The sequence below is a fragment of the Vanacampus margaritifer genome, chromosome 11, assembly GCF_051991255.1.
Source record: "Vanacampus margaritifer isolate UIUO_Vmar chromosome 11, RoL_Vmar_1.0, whole genome shotgun sequence".
NCBI classification, from domain to species: Eukaryota; Metazoa; Chordata; class Actinopteri; order Syngnathiformes; family Syngnathidae; genus Vanacampus; species Vanacampus margaritifer.
Window position 1 is genome coordinate 10,818,126 of NC_135442.1, and position 19,225 is coordinate 10,837,350.

The window sequence follows — 19,225 nt, forward strand, 5'->3', positions numbered from 1 at the left end:
TATGTGCCTAGGAGTATTGTTGTATTATCCGGCTTACATATGTTGCTGTTTGTAGCCAGATCTTTGTTGCTTAATTATTCAGTTCCATCCATTTCCTTTACGCTACCATTAAAAAAAAAAAAAATTAAACAAGTACCTGGGATTGAATATCTGGATTCTTAAAAGACACAGAAATACGTCACTGGCATTGAATGAGTTACCACGACACCACCACATAGATGCTAATTGTTAGCCCGTGTGCCTTTTAAAGTTTCCTGTATATTAGCATTCGGGTAGTGTAGGCTATGTGGTTGTTTGGCAATAACATTCAGCTAAGAAAAGAAATAAATAGCGTGGAGGCGCTTTTTCTAAGAATGTTTACTAATTATATCTGACAGAATTTATTTATTTTTTTTAAAAATCTCTCGTAAGTCAGGTCAATCATATCTCAAGGCACCACTGTATATTGGAGGTGTTATATATATTTTTATTTTATTTTGTGGCACCCCCTGGAGACCACAGCACCTTTAGCTTTACCTTTCATGGAAAATAACTTTAAAAAAAATCCTGACAAAATAGATTAAATTAATAATATTATATAATTAATAAATTTAAAGAGTACACTATTTTATTAAATTCAATAGGTAACTTTTTTTTTACATTTCCTATGGCATTTAGTGGTACATGATGTAAATGTGTAATACTGTATGGCATTAGCCTATGAGGGGGGTCCTTGAAACAATGTATTTTCTGTCGGGGGTCTGAATCCAACAATTTGAGAACGCCTGGCATAGAAGGTGGCATAAAATTGGTGTGGAAGTGGGCAGACACTCGCCTTTTTGAAACACTCAATCACTTGGTTGAGTCGACATTTCTTCTTCTGGCGGCGCTCCATCACATGAACCCTTTTCTCCTTTACTTTAGTGGGCGACAAGACAGAGATGAGCCACTTCATTGAGTACACCTGCACAATAATACTGCAATTTAACACAAAAAACACACACAACTAATGCGATAACTGTATTGAAACATTCTTGACTCTTCCTTACCTTCAGTGCCTCCCTCTGATTCCATTGACCACAGCAATTGACATGAAGTCACCTGTGATACTCAGCTTGGAAAACACAACACAACATTCACACACTGTGGCCACATACAGGTGCAATGTTTCATTTTCATCTCCAGGCATCACAGCGTCTGTTGCCAGGCAATGCCTGCCGAGTATCCAAGCAGAGATTTAAACTTTGGGTTATAATATGACAAACATAACTGCACCCAGAATTGAAACTGGAGTCAAATGAATGCATTATAAAACAGACCTACATGATACAATAGAAATCAGATTGTTGTGGAGATTACTTACTTACTTTGTTAACAAAACAGAAATCACTCGCTCACTTTCTTGCATCAAAAAATAAATTTAAATGCAATCTTAAAATGACCTGCATGGAATAGTTAAAAAAATGTGCCAAAAATAAAATGAAGTGAAATAAAATCATCATTCCTTTATTCATTTTCACAAATGCTATACTTGAAGAAATGCTAATTCACCCCCACTTTCCCCAAATACAGATATATATTTTTAAAACGATAAAAAATGAAATAAAATTATCTTTAATCGTGTCAAATATAAAACTAAATTGATTTTTTTTTCTTTGCAGGGTTTCCAGCTTTAAAATCAGTTTGATTGCAAGGCGAGTGCTCACTAAACTATGCCAAACAAAAAGAGCAACAAGATCAAATGTTCATTCCCGCCAGTAACATATATATATATATGTATATATATATATATATATATATTATTTTGGCGCAGTCCTAACCAAGCCTTGATCAGATTATTACTATTTCAATGCCCTAAGAACGATATGACCTGATTGAATGAGAAAATCCAGAAGCAGTTTTCATAAAAACATCAAAATGATTTTTACATAGAAATTGTGCTCGAGAAAAGTGTTTTCCTAGATATACACAACTTTTTGAATGCAACTAATGAACTTTTCTGTCTTAATATGTTGGGATGAAAAACACCCAAGACAAAACAGACAACATTTCAAAGTTTCTTACATCACAATATTTATTCAACAATATACAGATCAAACTTTCTCTACATTTCAGACTTGCTCTCCATTTTGTACACTTTGTATTTACACGATTGAAAATAAATCTCTCTCCACGTATGCCGCCTCAACAGTACAGAGTTTCCTCACACTTGCATCTTTTTCATCCAAGTTCATCATGGATCAAAGTGCGTCCAAGCGGGCCTTCTTTTCTCCTCTTGCCCTTAGGGGGCGTTCACGTGACGAATGCTGGGATGGTCGCCCGTCACGTTGGAGGAGAGCGTTTACCACGTTTGGATTCACCAAATCTCGGGCATGAGGAAGAAATGGGGGGGGAATACATGTTGCATAGAATTCTATTCAGACGACAAGAACAGAAAGTTTGGTGCTGCCAAGTGTTCAAATGTGTCTTTTTTTTTTTGTTAAATAAACTCCTGAGACCCTCTGAGACTATCGACCTTTTGGCATAAAATCAATAAATAGCTTTTTAACTGTTGAGATAAAACACAAACAGCACTGTGTGACGGATGCAACATCACAGAAAAAGATCTCTTTAGAAGAGACGAAAAACCCTGCACTGAGTGTATACACCCACATATATATTATATTTTATATATATTGTATACTATATATATATAAAAATCACTAAATATATATAATCATCTTTTATAATTTTCTTGTATAGGTGGATGGATTAAAGTGCATCACGATGTGATTGAAAACTAAAAGTTTGTCACACATGCAGAACTGGAAATGAACTTTGAAATCATTTGGACCAGACAAAAATGAAACCTCCAAAGTCGTACACGTTGGGCAGCAAAAAACTGTGAAAAGTTGTACTTTTTTTTTTCTTTTCTTTTTTAATGTGACAACTAAGGGTGTTCAGTGTTTCTTTAAATATTGCCTGCCCAGTTAATAAATGCTTTATAATAACCACAGTTCGTCTCTGGGAACAATTATTTCGATTTCCATGTTATTCCAGATGGGAAACTTTGTTTTTTAACCTTCAAAGTCATACCCCCCCCAAAAAAACTTTTTCAGCATGCAAGTTGGAAATAAAAATGCCTTAAAAAGGAATTAAATCTACAAACCATACCACTAGGTGACAATTTTGCACTGCAAAAATCTGTCTCTGTGGCATCTGCCGGGGTTTTAATTTTACTATACAGCGATTCCCTTGTTCAAATGTCACTTATTAATGTGGAAAACTGACTTTTTAATGGTTTGTAAACAAATAGTTTTGTTCATATAGTGCCTGTTGACCCATCAAGTGAAAAATTAAACCACCAAGAAAATATTTTACAGTACTTGCCTCAAACTGAAACTGTGCCTGTACGCGAGAACCCCCCCCCCCCCCCCGCCACAATGAGTTTCTCCAGCAATCACATGATCAGATAGGCTGTGTTAGGATCCAGAGCCACTTTCAAGGAACTACACTGTCAAAAAACACAAATCTGAAAGGTAAGCAGATCTGCATTGGGCGTTGTTCTTTGCACAGATGTTAGCTGATAATCCTTACCTACTCAATTGTTTGAAGTTGTGGCGGCAGAGGCAGTCGGTATTTGTGCTTGATGGTTGCTTTTAAAGTGCTTTATAAATCGCGTCGGTGATGTGCCCATGTGCCACATACACACAGCGTAGTGCATCAACACTGCCTGCACTAGTTTTTCTGGGCGCTTGCTTTTATTCCCAACTCTAGGTTCTGCTTTAAAGTAGAAATCGCTCTCGTTGTCACGGTAACAAAAGCCGTAAAAGACATTCAAAAAAATGTCATTTTAAAACATTATCTTGTACAGCGTTTGGTTCATTTATGATTGCCACAACTTTATCCATTATTTCCCATGAGGAAAACCAACCTTTAAAATAAGAAATTAGAAATCTAAAAGTGTCTCAGAACAAATGGAGTCGGACTTTGAAGGTTCCACTGTGCTACAATGACTTAGGCAAGGGTGGTGTGCAACACATGTTAGGTAATGGCGGGTGTTCATTTCCTGCAATGCCACATGCATATTTGACATATTCGACAGCGGACACAGAGACATAATCACAAACAATCCAGCCGGTCCCCGTAAGTCATTTGACAGCCAACGAATATGTACAATCACCATGTAACCTCGCTTCAAAGACACAGTATGACGACAAGGGCCAAAAAGTGCAGTTATGTACACTACTGCTGGGGTTTTGCCCCTCAGCTATTAAACAAACAAAATAAACCAAAACCGTGTTCAACTTAAGACATGCGAGAAAATAAGTTTAAGGACAGGACGCGTGTTGGCACGTGTGGTGAAAAAGGAATGGTGGGCTGACCCTTGGGGGTACAACGAGCATGCGGGTGAGTGTCACTGATGCTCGGGCGGGGGTTGACGTAAGGCCAGCGGAGAGCGTGAGGAGCCCATTCCAACAATTGCACTTACAAAAGAAAACAAAAAATTAAGACATCTTAAAACGAGCAGTTCAATTGCTGCTTCTAATGATCCTTACCGGATGGCGGGTGCGTAAATTAACACCTTGGGCCACCATATGATGAAACACGATAATTCAAGTGCCCAATGTTTGACGCCAATGGGCTCCTTGACCAGTAGCAGGTTAACAACACGTGATGAGGTAGAGCAAAAATGTTCCACGACAACTTGCTGTATATAGACTAGGATGCTGTGAAAGCCACTCGCCATTAGAGGGCAGACAAAGGCCAGCATACCCACTCAGTGACTTCTTTTAATGCATAAACCTGTCTGTAATGTTTTACACACACATACACACATATATATTTCTATATTTTTTTTAGATTTGGTAATTTTTACCTCAGTAGTTATTTCCTCAAGTCCAGTTAACCAATTGGGACTTTCTAGTCTATTCCAGTTTGGTTTGACAGCACAGATTTAGCTCTGCACATTATTTAACATTAAAAAAATTAACACGTTCCGACTTTAACATCCTACACCTTCTTTCTTTGGATTGTCACTTTAAAAAAAACTGATTTTTTAAAAAACAGCCATTAATGGGAAGGAATAAGATAGTTTGAGTGATTGCACGAAAGCCCGGGAATGTTGGGGGCGGGAATGAGGAGGACGAAGAGTAACCACGCCTTCCGTTATTGCTGATTTAATGTCGACGTAAACTAAAGGTGAAATGTCGTTGAACCACTGCACATAGCCGAAAATCCGGCCAAGACATTCCCCCTTTCAGGAGCCAGAGGAATTACCTCTTCTGTACGATTAAAGATGCACAGACACACACGTCCACACACATGCCGTGAATATAAAAAGTCTACACACCCCGGCTAAAATGCAAGGATTTTGTGATAATAAAAATTGAGAGAGAATCATTTTTTGAAAGATTTTACACCATTAATGTGACCTAGTAAATAACCAATTCTATAGAATTGTATGACTTTTTTCAAGAGCGTGACAAAAATGTATCTGGTTGCAAAAGTGCGCACACCCTCAAAATTGGGGAGGTGGCTATGTTCAGAATTTACACATTAAGCGCTCACTTGCCACCATTTAAAACACTTCTGACAAACTACAAAGTTCAGATGTTCTAGTAGGCTTTCACTGACATTTTCATAGTCAAATCTTACAGCACAACCAATGGTACCAGTCATTTGTACCTCCCGCCAAAAAAAAAAAAAAAAAAAAAAAAAATTGTTTTGTTTTATCAATTGAGTTGTATAGATTATAGGTCACATTTTGAAATGATTCATTGGCTTACATCTAAACAGGGGTGTGCAGACACTTGTAATATCCACTGTAAATGTTAAACCTGTGATATGATCTGCATGTTGAAGCTGGGGGAGCGGGACTGCTTGGTGAGTGGCGCCCCAGGGGACAGGAGGGGGTCGTCCGGCCTGATCAGTTGACCCTCCTGCAGGCTGACGGTGGAATGGCGATGGGAGCCGCCGGCGGGACGCTCGCCGTCCTCGGCCGAGCTTGCGCCGCCCTCCTGTTCCCGTCTGCCGCCGTTCAGGCTGGAGGGCATGCAGTCAAATGACTTGCTGGAGGAGGTGCTGCCAGTCCGTACCAGAGGCGGTCCGGAAGGGAAGCTTAGGTGCTTCTTGATGGGACTCAGCTGGATGGCATCTAGTTGGATGCTGGCCGGGGGCGACTGCTTCCTCTGTTGCTGTCGCTTGACCTCTGCCGTCGTGTCGGCCTGCTTCGTGGTCTCGGGCCTATCTCGCTCCTTGTCCCGGGACAGTCGGGCCGTGATAGCTTTCTTGATGCTGCTGCCGCCGCTGCTCAGGCTGCTGGTCTTCGGACCGCCGCCACCGCTCGCCCTGGTGCCGCAGGGCTGGCTGCTGTTGGATGCCCCGGAGGAGAAACCCTCATCTGGGTCGTTGGCGTTGAAGGAATCTTCGCCAGCACTCATGCCGTCTGCATCTAAGATGATCAGATTTGTTTTTGTAAGTGTTAAATAATAGAAAAAAAACAAAAAGTGCAGCTCAGATCAAAGAGCGTCATTAGCTCTGCAACAAACAGAGGAATAATCCAAAACTGAACATACTGACCTTGAGCCAAGTCCTGTGAGTTACACAGTACTGCACTAAAGTCTTAGGCCACATTTTGAGTTGCTTTAGCGTAGATTACCACACAAAATGCTATTTTCCAACACATTTTGGGCAATGTGGTTGAATTTCATAAAAACTACCAATTTTTTTAAAATGCTGATTAACTAGAGAACGCTAAAAGCTTTTTTTTCTGGTGAAAGGAGAGTCTATTCTTTCATTTGGTGGATTTGATGTATAAATTAGGATTGGGTTTAAACATTTTAGAATAATCAATATGAAATAGATTTTCCTTTGTGCTTGATATCGATTCATAAAACAATGAATCGACTATTTTAATCTCTTTTAAATCAATGTGAACAGTAAATTTCAAGAAAATGGTAAGATACAAGAAAAGTGACCTTTAAAATTCTACTTTCTTATGAACTTATGGGAAAAAGTATTTCCTTACATTTATGAAAAAGCTGACTTATTGCACTTTAAGACAATTCAGAATCTTTTTAATTTATATTTGCAATTATTATATTAGAATTATGAAAATATATCTCATCCTTGCTGATGTCAATGCTTGTGTAACACTCAAGTGATTATAACACGTGTTACTTTCATTGATAAACTAAATCTTTTAACCAAATCGATTGAGGAAATTAGAATCGATACACAGCCCTAGTATAAATAATCCTAAAACTCAATATTCCGTAGCTCTAGAAAAATCAGTGCAAATGGCTGGCATTAATTGACTTGGTTTATATAATTGTTGTGAAAAGGGTCACTTTGAAATTTGAGCAGGCCCAAGACTTTTGCGCGGTGCTGTAATTAAGCCAAAACATATTTCTTTCTAACTGTGCGGTAAGTGACAGTTCAGTAACTTCACATTAGGCTCAGCATTCATGTAAACAAATGAACATCCTCAGTTTGTGGTTAGAGGGGATAAAGACAGTTGGAAAAAAAGCATGGTCAAGAGAGACAGCCGTCGGTCTCCATCATGCACTTTTATGACAAGCAAGCTAAACAGACGGGGCAGAAAAGTTTTCACATGCAAAGAACATGAGGGCAGGGGAAGACGCATGCTCTCCAGCCGAATCCATCCTTTATTCCTCCTGCGGCACTGCTTGGTCACATGATTGGCCGTCCCGAGTCCAGCCTGCTAATCTGCGGAGAGTGCCGAGGCCGCTCCAAACGCCTCATGAGATTGATGGCGCAGCGTTTTGTGCTGACAAGTCTGCGAGGCAACTGGGCCAATGCGCGAGAGGGCAATACAACATGGATGCTTCAAATGTGTCCAAGAAGAATGATAAGAATATTGGTCAAAAGCAGAGATGCATGTCTTAAGTAATCGGTCAATCAATCAATCCGACATTAGCACCCCTGGATTCTTATTTCAAGACATTTTGGACAATTTTATGCATCCAGTTAAGACCAATTAAGTCAGAATTGGACGGGTTTCGTGTGGAAGACCTAGAATAGAGATTGTGAGCCAACAATGTTAAAAGTCACCCTAGAATACTGTAAGATGAAGCTGCAAGGTCAAGTACCATTTTCTTATAGGAGCAGTTTTATTCAGTCCTGAAGGCCATTTTTTTATACAAAGAGGAAGAGCATCTGTGACTGAAAAGGTCCTCAACCTTTGCTAAATCTACAAAACTTTATGTCTGTTATTGTGGTTGCAGTGGCGTACAACTGTCTAATCTTTTGATGACCTCAATTAGTTACATAAGTCTTAAATATTTAGATCACATCTTATTATGATGCAGTACGGTCGTACATTACAGCAAACTACAACCTCGATACCGAATGTATTGTTAAACGAATACCTCTGGCAAAACTGAATATTATTCATTCATGTCTATCTGTGCAGAATATTTGATAAGAGCCTGTATTGGATCTCATTATATTGTGCAAGTGGTCATAATGTTTTGGCTGGAGGGCAGGCATGTTTTGGCTGGCACTTCATTCCATCATAAATTAGTGACACCGAACCGGAGTGTGCAAAGCACTATAAATAAAAACCCGGCTGGAACCTGACTTTTACAGCGGTAAATTGATGCATGTGTCGCACAGAGTGAATTATTTGTGATGGCCCCTGTCATAATAGCTCACAATCGATTTCCTCTACAGTTTGTATAAAATGGCTAAAAACCTTGACATATGGTGCAATTTCCTGCAGCCTACAGATTCCCCACAGAGCTACTAGTGAACACAAGAGTATGACACGAACATGCCCTCGAGTTAGCACAAACATGATCCTTCTTCCCAGTCCTCTCCATTAGAAGAGCTGCAAAAAGAACTTCCAAGGAAAAGATCATGCAAAAAAAACAACTGAGCACTGGGCAGTACCTTCTGACCTTCATTCATGTCATAGGGTCGATATCCAAAAGAGCACACACAAAAATGAAGAGACTCAACAAGACAAAATGGGCTGGATGGCGCAACCTAGCAATTAGTGGATTGCATTGCATTGCTTGACATTTTACCAACCAAGTCATTGGCTTGACCTTGTCAGATATTACGTTCGGATCATGGAGGGACTCTGGAAAGCTTGCTGAAGCACGGGGCATGCATGACAAAGGGCTCGTTCCCACTCACTGAGCTCAGCTGAGGGAGTTATGTGACATGGCAGAGGGCTGCGCAAGCAATCACTAACGCTGCCGGACTGCAAAACAGATTGGAGAGTCGCTCGTATGAATGCGTGGGGCCGAGCGTGAGCGCAAAAGCGGTGCAGTGAACCGCAGCGTGGAAACAAGATGGCAGGTGCTCTGCCAGTCATCTAAAACGGATCTACTTTATCTACTTACAAGGATGAGAAAGGCAGCCTCTATGACTCAGTGAGTGACAAGGGCCAAAGCAAGAATGAACGTGTGGGAAGGAGACCGGGAGGTTTTGACAGGCCCATGAAACGAGGCCACTGGCTGCCATTCCTTCCGAGCCAAAATTGGCATCTCTTCTACTCTCATTGGGCAAAGAGCAGCAGGCTGTTAGCTAAGGGTGTGGACAAGTAAAAGCCACGTTTCCACCAAGCGGTACAGTTCAGCTGAGCGGTCCCCCTCCCTCCAAATTTCAAAATATAAAAAAATATAGATCTTAATTTTTCATTGACAACAAAGGTCCAAATAGTTCTACAGGGTAAGCCCACCCTGCCAAGAAGCCTTACCAATTGTGGCTTTTGGATTTGCAACAGCCATCAGTCCCATTTCTCATTTCATTCCAAATATTTTTTAAATAATCAACCGATTAATCTTTATCTGATTTTTTGTTCATCTTCCATTTAACAAAATTGGCTTTGGCTTGAAAAGAATAGTTGGGCTCTAGGTAATCATATAATAAATAGCAAATATGCCAGAATATATATCCATCTGAATAATTCAATTTAAATTAAAATAATGAAAAATCTGAAGCCATTATATTTGAATAATGATTGTGAGTGACTGGCAACCAGTCCACGGATAGACTCCAGGCAAGATTATTTTAGTTAACTAAAACTATCTAAATAACAAAAAAAATTGTTAACGAAATAAAAAACAAAAATGCTTTTTTTTTTTTTTATGAAAACTAACTGAAACTGTATTTTATTCACAAAACTAACTAAGTTTATAGTGAAATTTTCCTTGTCATTGGTAATTAATTTAATACATGAGCCTTTGGGGTTGATTTTAAATGTGATTTAAATATATTTATTTCAATATTAACCGGAAAAAGGACGTTTGACAGTGTGTTGCACAGAAGTGATGTCATCTAGCAGCAGACAATAGAAACGCACCTTCAGCTGATGTCTCTCAGGTGTCAATTTTGCATTTTGGCTCACATTGCTTGCTTTTTCATTTAACCCAGCCGAAATGCAACGCTAGGTAAGAAGGGCGTTGCTTTTTTAATTTGACAATGCATACAAGTAAGACACATTTTATAAAAACGAAAACTCATACTGAAACTTTTTTTTTTTAAATAACTAAAACTAAAAAAAACTGACAGAGCTGCTCTGAAATTTAATTACAACTAATTACATTTATAAAAACAAAACTCCAAATTTAAATAAAAACTAACTATAATGAAAATTCCAAAACTATAATAACCCTGACTCAGGGTCACCCCTGGACCCTTAAGAGAACAAGCGCTCTAGAAATACAGAATAACGGGTGGATGCTTTTAATTAAAAACTACGGACACTTTTCCGCAGGCAAAAACAGGTACTACAAAAGATTGCGAAAACCATTTCTGGTCATTCACTGGTGGAAAATATTTGTTATTTCCATATTTTCGTAACATCTGAGAACATGTTGATATAAAATAGACACACATGCTAACATTAGCTGCAGTATTATACTCCATGGTTTCCACTTGGGAACTGCAGCAACCCAGAGCAGGGATGTCAAAAAGTAATTTTGTTATTTTTGATAAGACTTTCGAATATTTTTTTTTAAAAATGTGTATTGAACTCAACTGAAACGTACTCGCTTGGTGAAAACGGGTCTGAAGGGTACTTCAGGGGAATGCAGAGGCAGCGAAGCGAAATCCCGCAAAGCTGAAGAAGGTGAGGAAGAGGGTGAGTTTCGGGTGGTTGTTGCTCAGGTCGTCCCGCCCCTGTGCCCTACCCTCGAGTGTGATGGGGGGAATGATGCTGCTGCTGTGATGGTGGTGGTAGTGGTGACCTTCTCTCTGCTCATTGGCTGATGGGTGTTGGGCGGGACTAGGACGAGCGACGGTGACGCTCAACTCTGCATCGCTCGAGCAGTCAAAACAATCTGGGAGTCAACAACACAGACGGGGAAATGCGGTTCTTTAGTGGCAGCGGGCCTCAGCCACCTCTGGTCTCATTCATTTACGATAGATTACAAAACAAAAGTAAAAGCTAGGATCTACTACCGGCCTTCTACAGTGATGAAGGCGGAGGAATCTACAAGCACCATTTTGTCATGACTTTCTTGCAGAAGAGGCGGGTGAAGAAAGAATACGAAAGCAGTGAGACACAAACTACATGACGACAACTACAGAAAGTGACAGGAGACACCATTTTGCACAGTGCTAATGGTGTGACAGGATTCTCTCTCTCACTGCTCAGAAGACCAAAATAATGACTCAAATCATTTTCTCACCTAAAAGCTCCTTCTTGTGGCCTTTCACACGTTGGAAAACATCAATATTTGGATTACTTTCATATGGTGATAAAATGATGAGGACATAAATGGTCATTGATGAGCGTGCTGTCTATTCCCGTAGTAGCCTTACCCTCTCGCTTCCAGCGGTGTCGTCGGATGGAGGCGGTGGTGATGGCCGAGATGGAGATGCGTCTAATGGTGGGCGTCACTTCCACCTGCAGAACTTTGCGCCCCTGCGGTTCATTGGGGGCGCTGTCTGGCAGCGAGTTCTTCATGGCGTTGCCCAGCTGACGGTTGACACATAACGCAAAGGGACATCAGCGCGCCAGCCAATTAAATGACGCTGAAGGGTGCAACACAATGGTGCAACTGTGCTTAATTTGTCACTTACCAGCAGAGGCTGAGAGTAAAGCTCCAGTTGGGCTCTGTACAAAACGTCCTCCAATGCTTCCCGACCCATCTCCCATTCGCCATTGTATCTGGAAAAACAAACCAGACACACGACAATGTCAGACAATGTCAAAGATAACATGTTTTCTGGTAAAGGTTTTTGATGTTTGATTCACAAAGTCGCTGGATTATTTAGTTCTACTGCGGCTAAGAGTGACAAAGCAAGTTTCTTGCAATCACTTTGAGTATCGTGGAACACTTAATTTCTGTGTTTCAATTTAAAATGTGTAATTTATATTGTATAGATATTAATTTCCCTACATACACTGCAAATAATTTCTTTTCTTTTTTTTAGCAATTTGATAATTATATAATGTACCTAACGAAAATCCCCAATTCAGCATCAATAATTTTAAATAATATATAACATTATTTTTAACATAGAAATTAGGTAGGAATTGGGTTTGTAGAAAATTATTTTCTAGTCTTTAATATATATAATTAAAATGTTTCAGTGTCTTTTTTCATGAAGAACTACAGAAATCAGTGAACAGGTACTGTTGATATGCTGAAATCAAAGGATTTGGACAATTTTTTATTTAAAAATGTAACTAAACGATTATTCAATTATTAAAATAGTTACTGAATAATTTGATAATCGTTAACGCGATTAGTTTTGACAGTTCTAATTAAGATGACCCTCTAATTTGTTACTGTAATAAAAACATATCGCCTGTGCTAAAATACTGTAAATAATGGACTTTACTTTCCAATTTAAAAATACTATTGTATTCAATTTTCTGTGTACACATTAGGGATTTGACTACATTGATCCATTATGAGGGCGATGAGAAAAGATAACAGAGTGATTCATGTTTTTTTTTAAGCCAATTTAAAGGGATGTCCTGCCACTGTTGGGATTGACAAGTTGTACCATAAAGGAGTACTTTGTGGAAGCAACTTCTCATAGATGACATCGCGTTTCTCTTCTTCAGACAGCAAACTAGTTAAGCCTAAATGATCAGCATCTCTGCTGCTTGCAGCCAAGTAATGTACTCTATTTTGCCTCATTTGCTTCAAGGAAAATAATTCTCATGAGTTCATTTATTTGATATGCCTATTCCTAGTATCTGAATATTATCAAACCTAATAAGCATGAGTACATGAACACATTGGAGAAATCGTTCAAGACTCATTCTGTTTGATCCTGCCCCGGGAGCTACAGTACGGCGCTGTGTTCTCTTTATCTTCAAGATGGAAGAAAAACAATGAATTCATTTCCATTTAAAGAGGGCTGGGAATAACAATTCAGATGGATGTTCATTTTGGTTAGCGCCGCCTCCATCTCTTTAAGTGACACTGACTCATTAGGTTACTTATTAACCTAAATCCCAGCATGTCCTTCTCAGCCATCGCCACGATCTCTGCATGTATATGAAGCTTGACGGATGCATGTGAAAGCAGGGCATGGAAAGGAAGTGCCCAGGATTACAACAAAAGAACATTATTTTATCTCTCTGCATACACATGTAGTCATACACATGTAGTCTCCTGATTGCTGCAGTGCTTTCCGGGGAGAAAAATCAAGCCGACAGTAGATTGGTCACACTGGCCTTATGGGCCCCCTCGCGAAGGACAGGATATGGTAGGGGAGGCCGTAATCAGCTTTGCATCGGCCGTTCTCATGTGAGATGAAATCACCTGCTTCGCTGGCGCATTGCTGATGTAATCAGTCTGCGCTGAGAGAAGTGTCTGCCCTTGGCGCTGCGATTGCGCTTGGCACATTGGGGAGCAGTCAAGTACACACACTGGTACAAAACTACAAATGGATTGTTGCGCTTGACAGGTTTTAAATAACGCAAGATCGATTCCACTGAGCTAGCGACACGCCGCACATTGGCCACAACATTAAGCACCAACAGTGAAAAATCTCAGGAATCATGATAAAAGCAATGTCGCTGTCTGACAAGAATTCACCAGACAGTGACGTCTCAAAGTCTAAATTTGGGATGATGTCACATACAATTACAACCATATGGCACCTTTGCTGGTTTCTGTGTAAATGATAAAGACAACCGGGTACTTGCAGGACCATCTAGTATGGCCCTGATGAGCATATTATGCAGGGTAGCTACATACTAAAAATGATTAAAGAATATACTGCTTTATCATTACTATATTAAAAATACTACCGGTAATCTGATGACATTCGAAAACATCAAACAGAAATGTCTTAAAAATTTATAATTATGTGTTTTTTTTCTTCTATTTGATATGCCTCTCAAATGAAGATAAATATATTGTATAGTCAAGTTAAAACCTCTGTGGGACCGTCAATAAAAACTGACCATGGAAGAATTATGACTACAATCTTGTAATCGATTGCGTAAGTGTACCCAATAGAGCGGTCGAAGAGCATAAAGACGACAATAAGCCGAGACACTTACATGGCATGATAAACAGCAGTCAGCATCTGCACCATGAACTCAGGGTCCAAGAGCACGCGGTTGCAAGGCTCCCTCCAGAGTTTCTGCTGCTGCCGCGGGAAACCGCATACACACAACCTGAAGACGCACGTCGACAACAGTTGTAAGCATTATGTGCTCAATAGGAGGCTTGACTCGAGGCCTGAGCATTGTTCTGGCGCTCTACAATCTCCACAGTCAAACCTTGCCGTCTTTTTAAAATGAGCTCGCTCCAGGCATTGTCTGCCTGCTCGCAGCGTGGAAGTCTTTAGTCATTCCGAAATAGTGTGTGCACTGCAGTGGCGCCATTACTGGCCAAAGCCTCAGAGCTTAAAAGACTCATCTTGAGAATCACATATTGATTCTCAATGACTGGAAAACAGTGCTGGTAAAAATTTTAAAGTGTGATGATGCCACCAAGATGAAATGTCAAAGGAATTAATGAATTTAAGTTTTATAATGCAGATTTAAGCCACAGCATATCTCCTAGTACAGCCAAACAATTATTACAGGAGTTTTCAAACTTTATAATTGTAATTGTTATGCCAATTTGACGTAACTATCAGGTGGACACCTAAATGCTTAAAAAAAATTTTTTTTTAAGTCACAATATTACTTTTTAAACTAAAAATAACAAACAAAAAAAGAGCAGGCAAATTTTATCAGGTGAAATGTTACAAGAATAGTCATATTTGTACAAAATAGTGATATAGCGATATAAAATGTTAACAAGGGGGAAAAGTCATAAAAAAATCAAACTTTTGTTCTGAACGAAAAGGGACTTTATTGTGGACTGTAATAACTTTTTTTCAGAACTACTTCACTCATTCAAGTATGTCAGATTTCTGTGAGGAATCTGAGGATACATTACAATCATATTAGAGCTTTTAATCTGGTAGGGTGGAGTATTTGGTCAACTATGTTTATTTTACTGGCGCATCAGTCGTAAAATTGGTATGCATTTAAAAAACAACAACAACAATTTATTGCAAATTATTATCAGCCCCCCCAGCAATGGCTAGTTGACCCCCAAGGATCAGGGAACTCAAGTTTGGCAACCCCATTGCAATAAAATGTGAATATACCGACTAAGGGGTCGTGAACAACATTCTGGTATGAAATCATTGTTGGAGAAAACCCAAAACGATAAATGTTTCAGCTGAGAAAAGTAATAGCCCACTTGTCCCAAAGAGGCTGTACATTTTGTACATTAAGTTGATATTGTAATTCTAATATTAAGTGCAATAAAAATGAGCACAAGTGTAATAAAAAATAAATAAAGCAGTGTGCTGCAGATACGAGGCAGCAGAAGAGATTTAATTCAAGTTCGCATATATTTAGATTGAAGATATTTCCGGTGTGTATTTTTTGTCCATGCGTGCATTCCTCACCGTGAGCTCATTCTGCAGACTGACTGATAGGAAGACAGGGGCATGTAGACCACAGCGGAGTTGTAACACAGCATGAGGAAACACAGCACCTCAAATCTGCAAATGCACATGAATGTCATGATGGATTAGAATCACATTGCAGTATTCATATTTCAGCACAACTGATCCAGGTTTTTATATCCTGCCAGCTTAACAGAAACTGCACAACACTGCATTCTTCCACCTTGGAGTCTGTGCACGTCCACATCATTGCAGGAGGTCCTCAAGAAACTATAATATAATCGACCATGTGTAGTGGAGGTAAACGACTGGCCGTGTATCATCACAGCGAAGCGTCAACTCTTGAGGGGCTTTGGAGTTTCTTGTCATAAACAATATTTCAGACTGACAGATGCATTTTCACATGTGCTCAAAGGAAGGCACCGGTCTTGATCAAGTCTGCCTATTCCGTTGTCCGTTCCAAGCAACGAGCGCACCTGTTCTGAGCCGTGAATGTCTCCCTCTGAGGGTGGAGGCCGCTGTACACCACTCGGATCAGGTCATGTTGACACAGAGCTCCCTCCGTCAAGGCCATGGAGCCCAAGCTTGAAGGCTACACATGCAGAAAACACAAATGCACTATGAATGCAAATGTTCAGTGGCATTTACAAAATAAAGTGGTGCTTTACACAAGGTAAAAATATGAGCGGCTTTTGACCATTTCTAAATCAACTACAGTAACTTCTGGACTATAAGGCGCACCTGACTATAAGCCGCGCTAGCTAAATTTGGGGAATACTCGAGTTTGTTGCACATATAAGCCGCACCCGGGTGTTTTAATGTTACCGCTACTTTCTTTTCCATAATGAGGGCACAAATTGTCTCTCTCTCGATCTGTCTCTTCTACTGCATCTGAGCTCATTTGGTTTGTTTTGCTCTGCCTGATGCTCTTGCGCTTCCTTTGTAGTGCACCCCATTGTGATCTGATGAATAAGTCGCACCTTTGTATTAGCTGCAGGGTGGAATGCAAGTGAAAAAAGTAGCGGCTTATAGTCCAGAAATTACTGTAGTACTGAAGTGTGAGCACAACCCAGTAGGGGACAAGAGAAGGAAGGGGAATTTTGGCCAAGCCCGAACGGGTTTGAATAACCTTGTTTGAGTACACCAGTCCCAGTTGGCCAAATAATAATGCTGCCTCAAGTCAACATATTTAACTTTCTGGGTTACCTTGTAAAAAACAAACCAGAAAGTTGGGTCAAATTGGCCACAAAAGTTAGTTGACACAAAAATTTCTATCAAGTATCATTAATCCTTTTTTATAACCATATTTGCTGCACACCCACTTTTTCGACAACAAATGTCCATGGAGATGAAGATGCCCAAAGGTTTGGAGTCGCTTTAAGATGAAAAATGACAAAAAAGAAGTCTTATGTAATTGCTGCAAAACTGAGCTGGCAGAGAGTGGAGACTTGAGTAATCGATGGACTAATCAATAGGATAACGATTCTAAAGGATTTGTGAGTGGGAAATTATCCACTTTTAGAGTGTATTTTTCTTTCTTTATAGTCTATTTATAGCTTTGTTAAAGTTGCACTACCTGAAATATTGTATTACCATCTATTTTTAAAAATTGTATTAACATTTTTTAATAACTATTACTGTATATGTTTGCACCAGGAAGTGAGAAAAAAAATCCAAGCAGTGAATGTACCATTCACTGACAATCAAATCCATTCTGTTTCTGATAACTCCGTAGAAACTAATTAGAACAAAAAGAGATTGCTATCACTAGGCCTCTTCATTGTGATGAAGCACACACTTAACATCACCCCTAAATTAAAGTGTTGTTTCTCTCTCTCTTCAGGACCTTGCACACCATGAGGGGAGGATGGATTAATTTAAGAAGCAATTCAAGGGTATGCTTATGCCAGCAATGTTTGCTTTATTCTCAGCATGCATGCTCAAGCCTCTCAAGCTTACTGTTACGATTATAAATTGCCTTCCGCCTGCGTCGCACTCTGCTATCTTATCGAGCACCGCCGCACACGCGCATTCCGTGTCGTCATCTCAGACGAAAGCATAATAAACTCTTGGAGCAGGTGGAGATGCAATCCTCTCCACGTGTGCTCTTTTCCAGGGTGTCATCTTACTAACCCACGTTAACGAATGACTGGTCGTGAATCATCAGAGATGCCTCAGTGCAAGTGCAAACATTTCAGTATCAGCGTAAATAAATAGTTTGTGTTTTTTTTTATCCAAAGTAGAAGAGGACAACTTTTAAATTAAAGTTAAAAAACTGGATGGGGGACAGGGTTGTTCTCACCTCATGATAAATTGATGGTTTGGATAACGAGGGGATGGTGAAGGAAAGGAGCTTGCTGTTGCCATCTTTGTCCACTATCTCCTGATAAATGAAAAAGACAAGAGAAGCCATGTCAAGAAAGCAATGGAGCATTTCTTTGAACAATCTGGTCCCTAATGCTCAATCACAGAAGTAAGTCTTCACAGCTTTAATTAGCACGCACACTGCTGCAGGGCTGAAGTGAAGCTCAATGCTACATGGAGTCAGTCAATTACAAAAACAGGAATAAGCGACTTACCAAACTGGCAAAATGCCTAACAAACAGGTTGGGGCAAAACATCAATACACCAATAAAATGCATTGCTATTTCACAACACATCACAATACAAAAACATCAGATATTGATGTTCGACTATGAGCTGTTGCACAGTTAAGAGAGTTTTTAGTTGTGATGTTTGGTGGTCTCCTCAATGTACTGTATATAACTGCTTGAACATTTTTCAACATTCATATGACACATACTTGAAAAAGATGGTGCTATGTCTGTAACCGAATTGTTTATGCTGTGTTATTATGAAAAATGACCAGAAATAATCATTTTTTTCTTCGAACAGGAAAAAATTATTGTTACACTTCAACTATTTAATGGTATGTTTAATTTGCAAGACATCTGCAATTCGTCGTGAGTGGGTTTACTTTGTCGCATAATCAAATCATTATTATCAGGAAATGACCTAATATAGCTGGTGTCCGGTGGAATAATCACTTTTCGTTGCATCGACAAAGAGAACAAGCCATTTTCAACACTTTACATTACTCAATAATTTGTAAAAATAAGAGACCTATGTGGGGACCGACCATTAACAGAGCTTTATAAAATAAAAAATTAATATGTATATATGAAGTTCACGAAATTTGCAATATAACACCCCCAAAGACACAATCTATTCACACATTTGTACAACAGCATGTTTTAAATTTTTCATCAAGCATAGATATTTGCTATTCATCCTTTGCTTGTAAACCAGCTCAAGAGGATTATAAGCGTTTGTTTCTAGGGTCTCTCAGCAT

The 19,225-nt window shown here is 39.5% G+C and overlaps 1 protein-coding gene across 4 annotated transcripts in view; it reads right to left on the reverse strand.

Annotated features, from left to right (window-relative positions):
- Window positions 1-2,027: 2,027 nt before the first annotated feature.
- Window positions 2,028-19,225, reverse strand: part of LOC144060208 (hyccin 2) — a 34,999-nt gene continuing 17,801 nt past the window's right edge. The window contains exons 6-14 of one of the 4 annotated variants that reach the window (XM_077579501.1): window positions 18,176-18,256; window positions 16,350-16,465; window positions 15,874-15,969; window positions 14,465-14,581; window positions 12,019-12,106; window positions 11,758-11,914; window positions 11,625-11,645; window positions 11,124-11,273; window positions 2,028-6,412 (exon numbers count right to left, since the gene is read on the reverse strand). In XM_077579501.1, the coding sequence (XP_077435627.1) occupies window positions 5,793-6,412; window positions 11,124-11,273; window positions 11,625-11,645; window positions 11,758-11,914; window positions 12,019-12,106; window positions 14,465-14,581; window positions 15,874-15,969; window positions 16,350-16,465; window positions 18,176-18,256 (1,446 nt within the window). In that variant the 3' untranslated portion in view covers window positions 2,028-5,792. The remainder of the gene's footprint in view (window positions 6,413-11,123; window positions 11,274-11,624; window positions 11,646-11,757; window positions 11,915-12,018; window positions 12,107-14,464; window positions 14,582-15,873; window positions 15,970-16,349; window positions 16,466-18,175; window positions 18,257-19,225) is intronic. The other 3 variants (XM_077579502.1, XM_077579503.1, XM_077579505.1) reach the window with 3 other exon arrangements.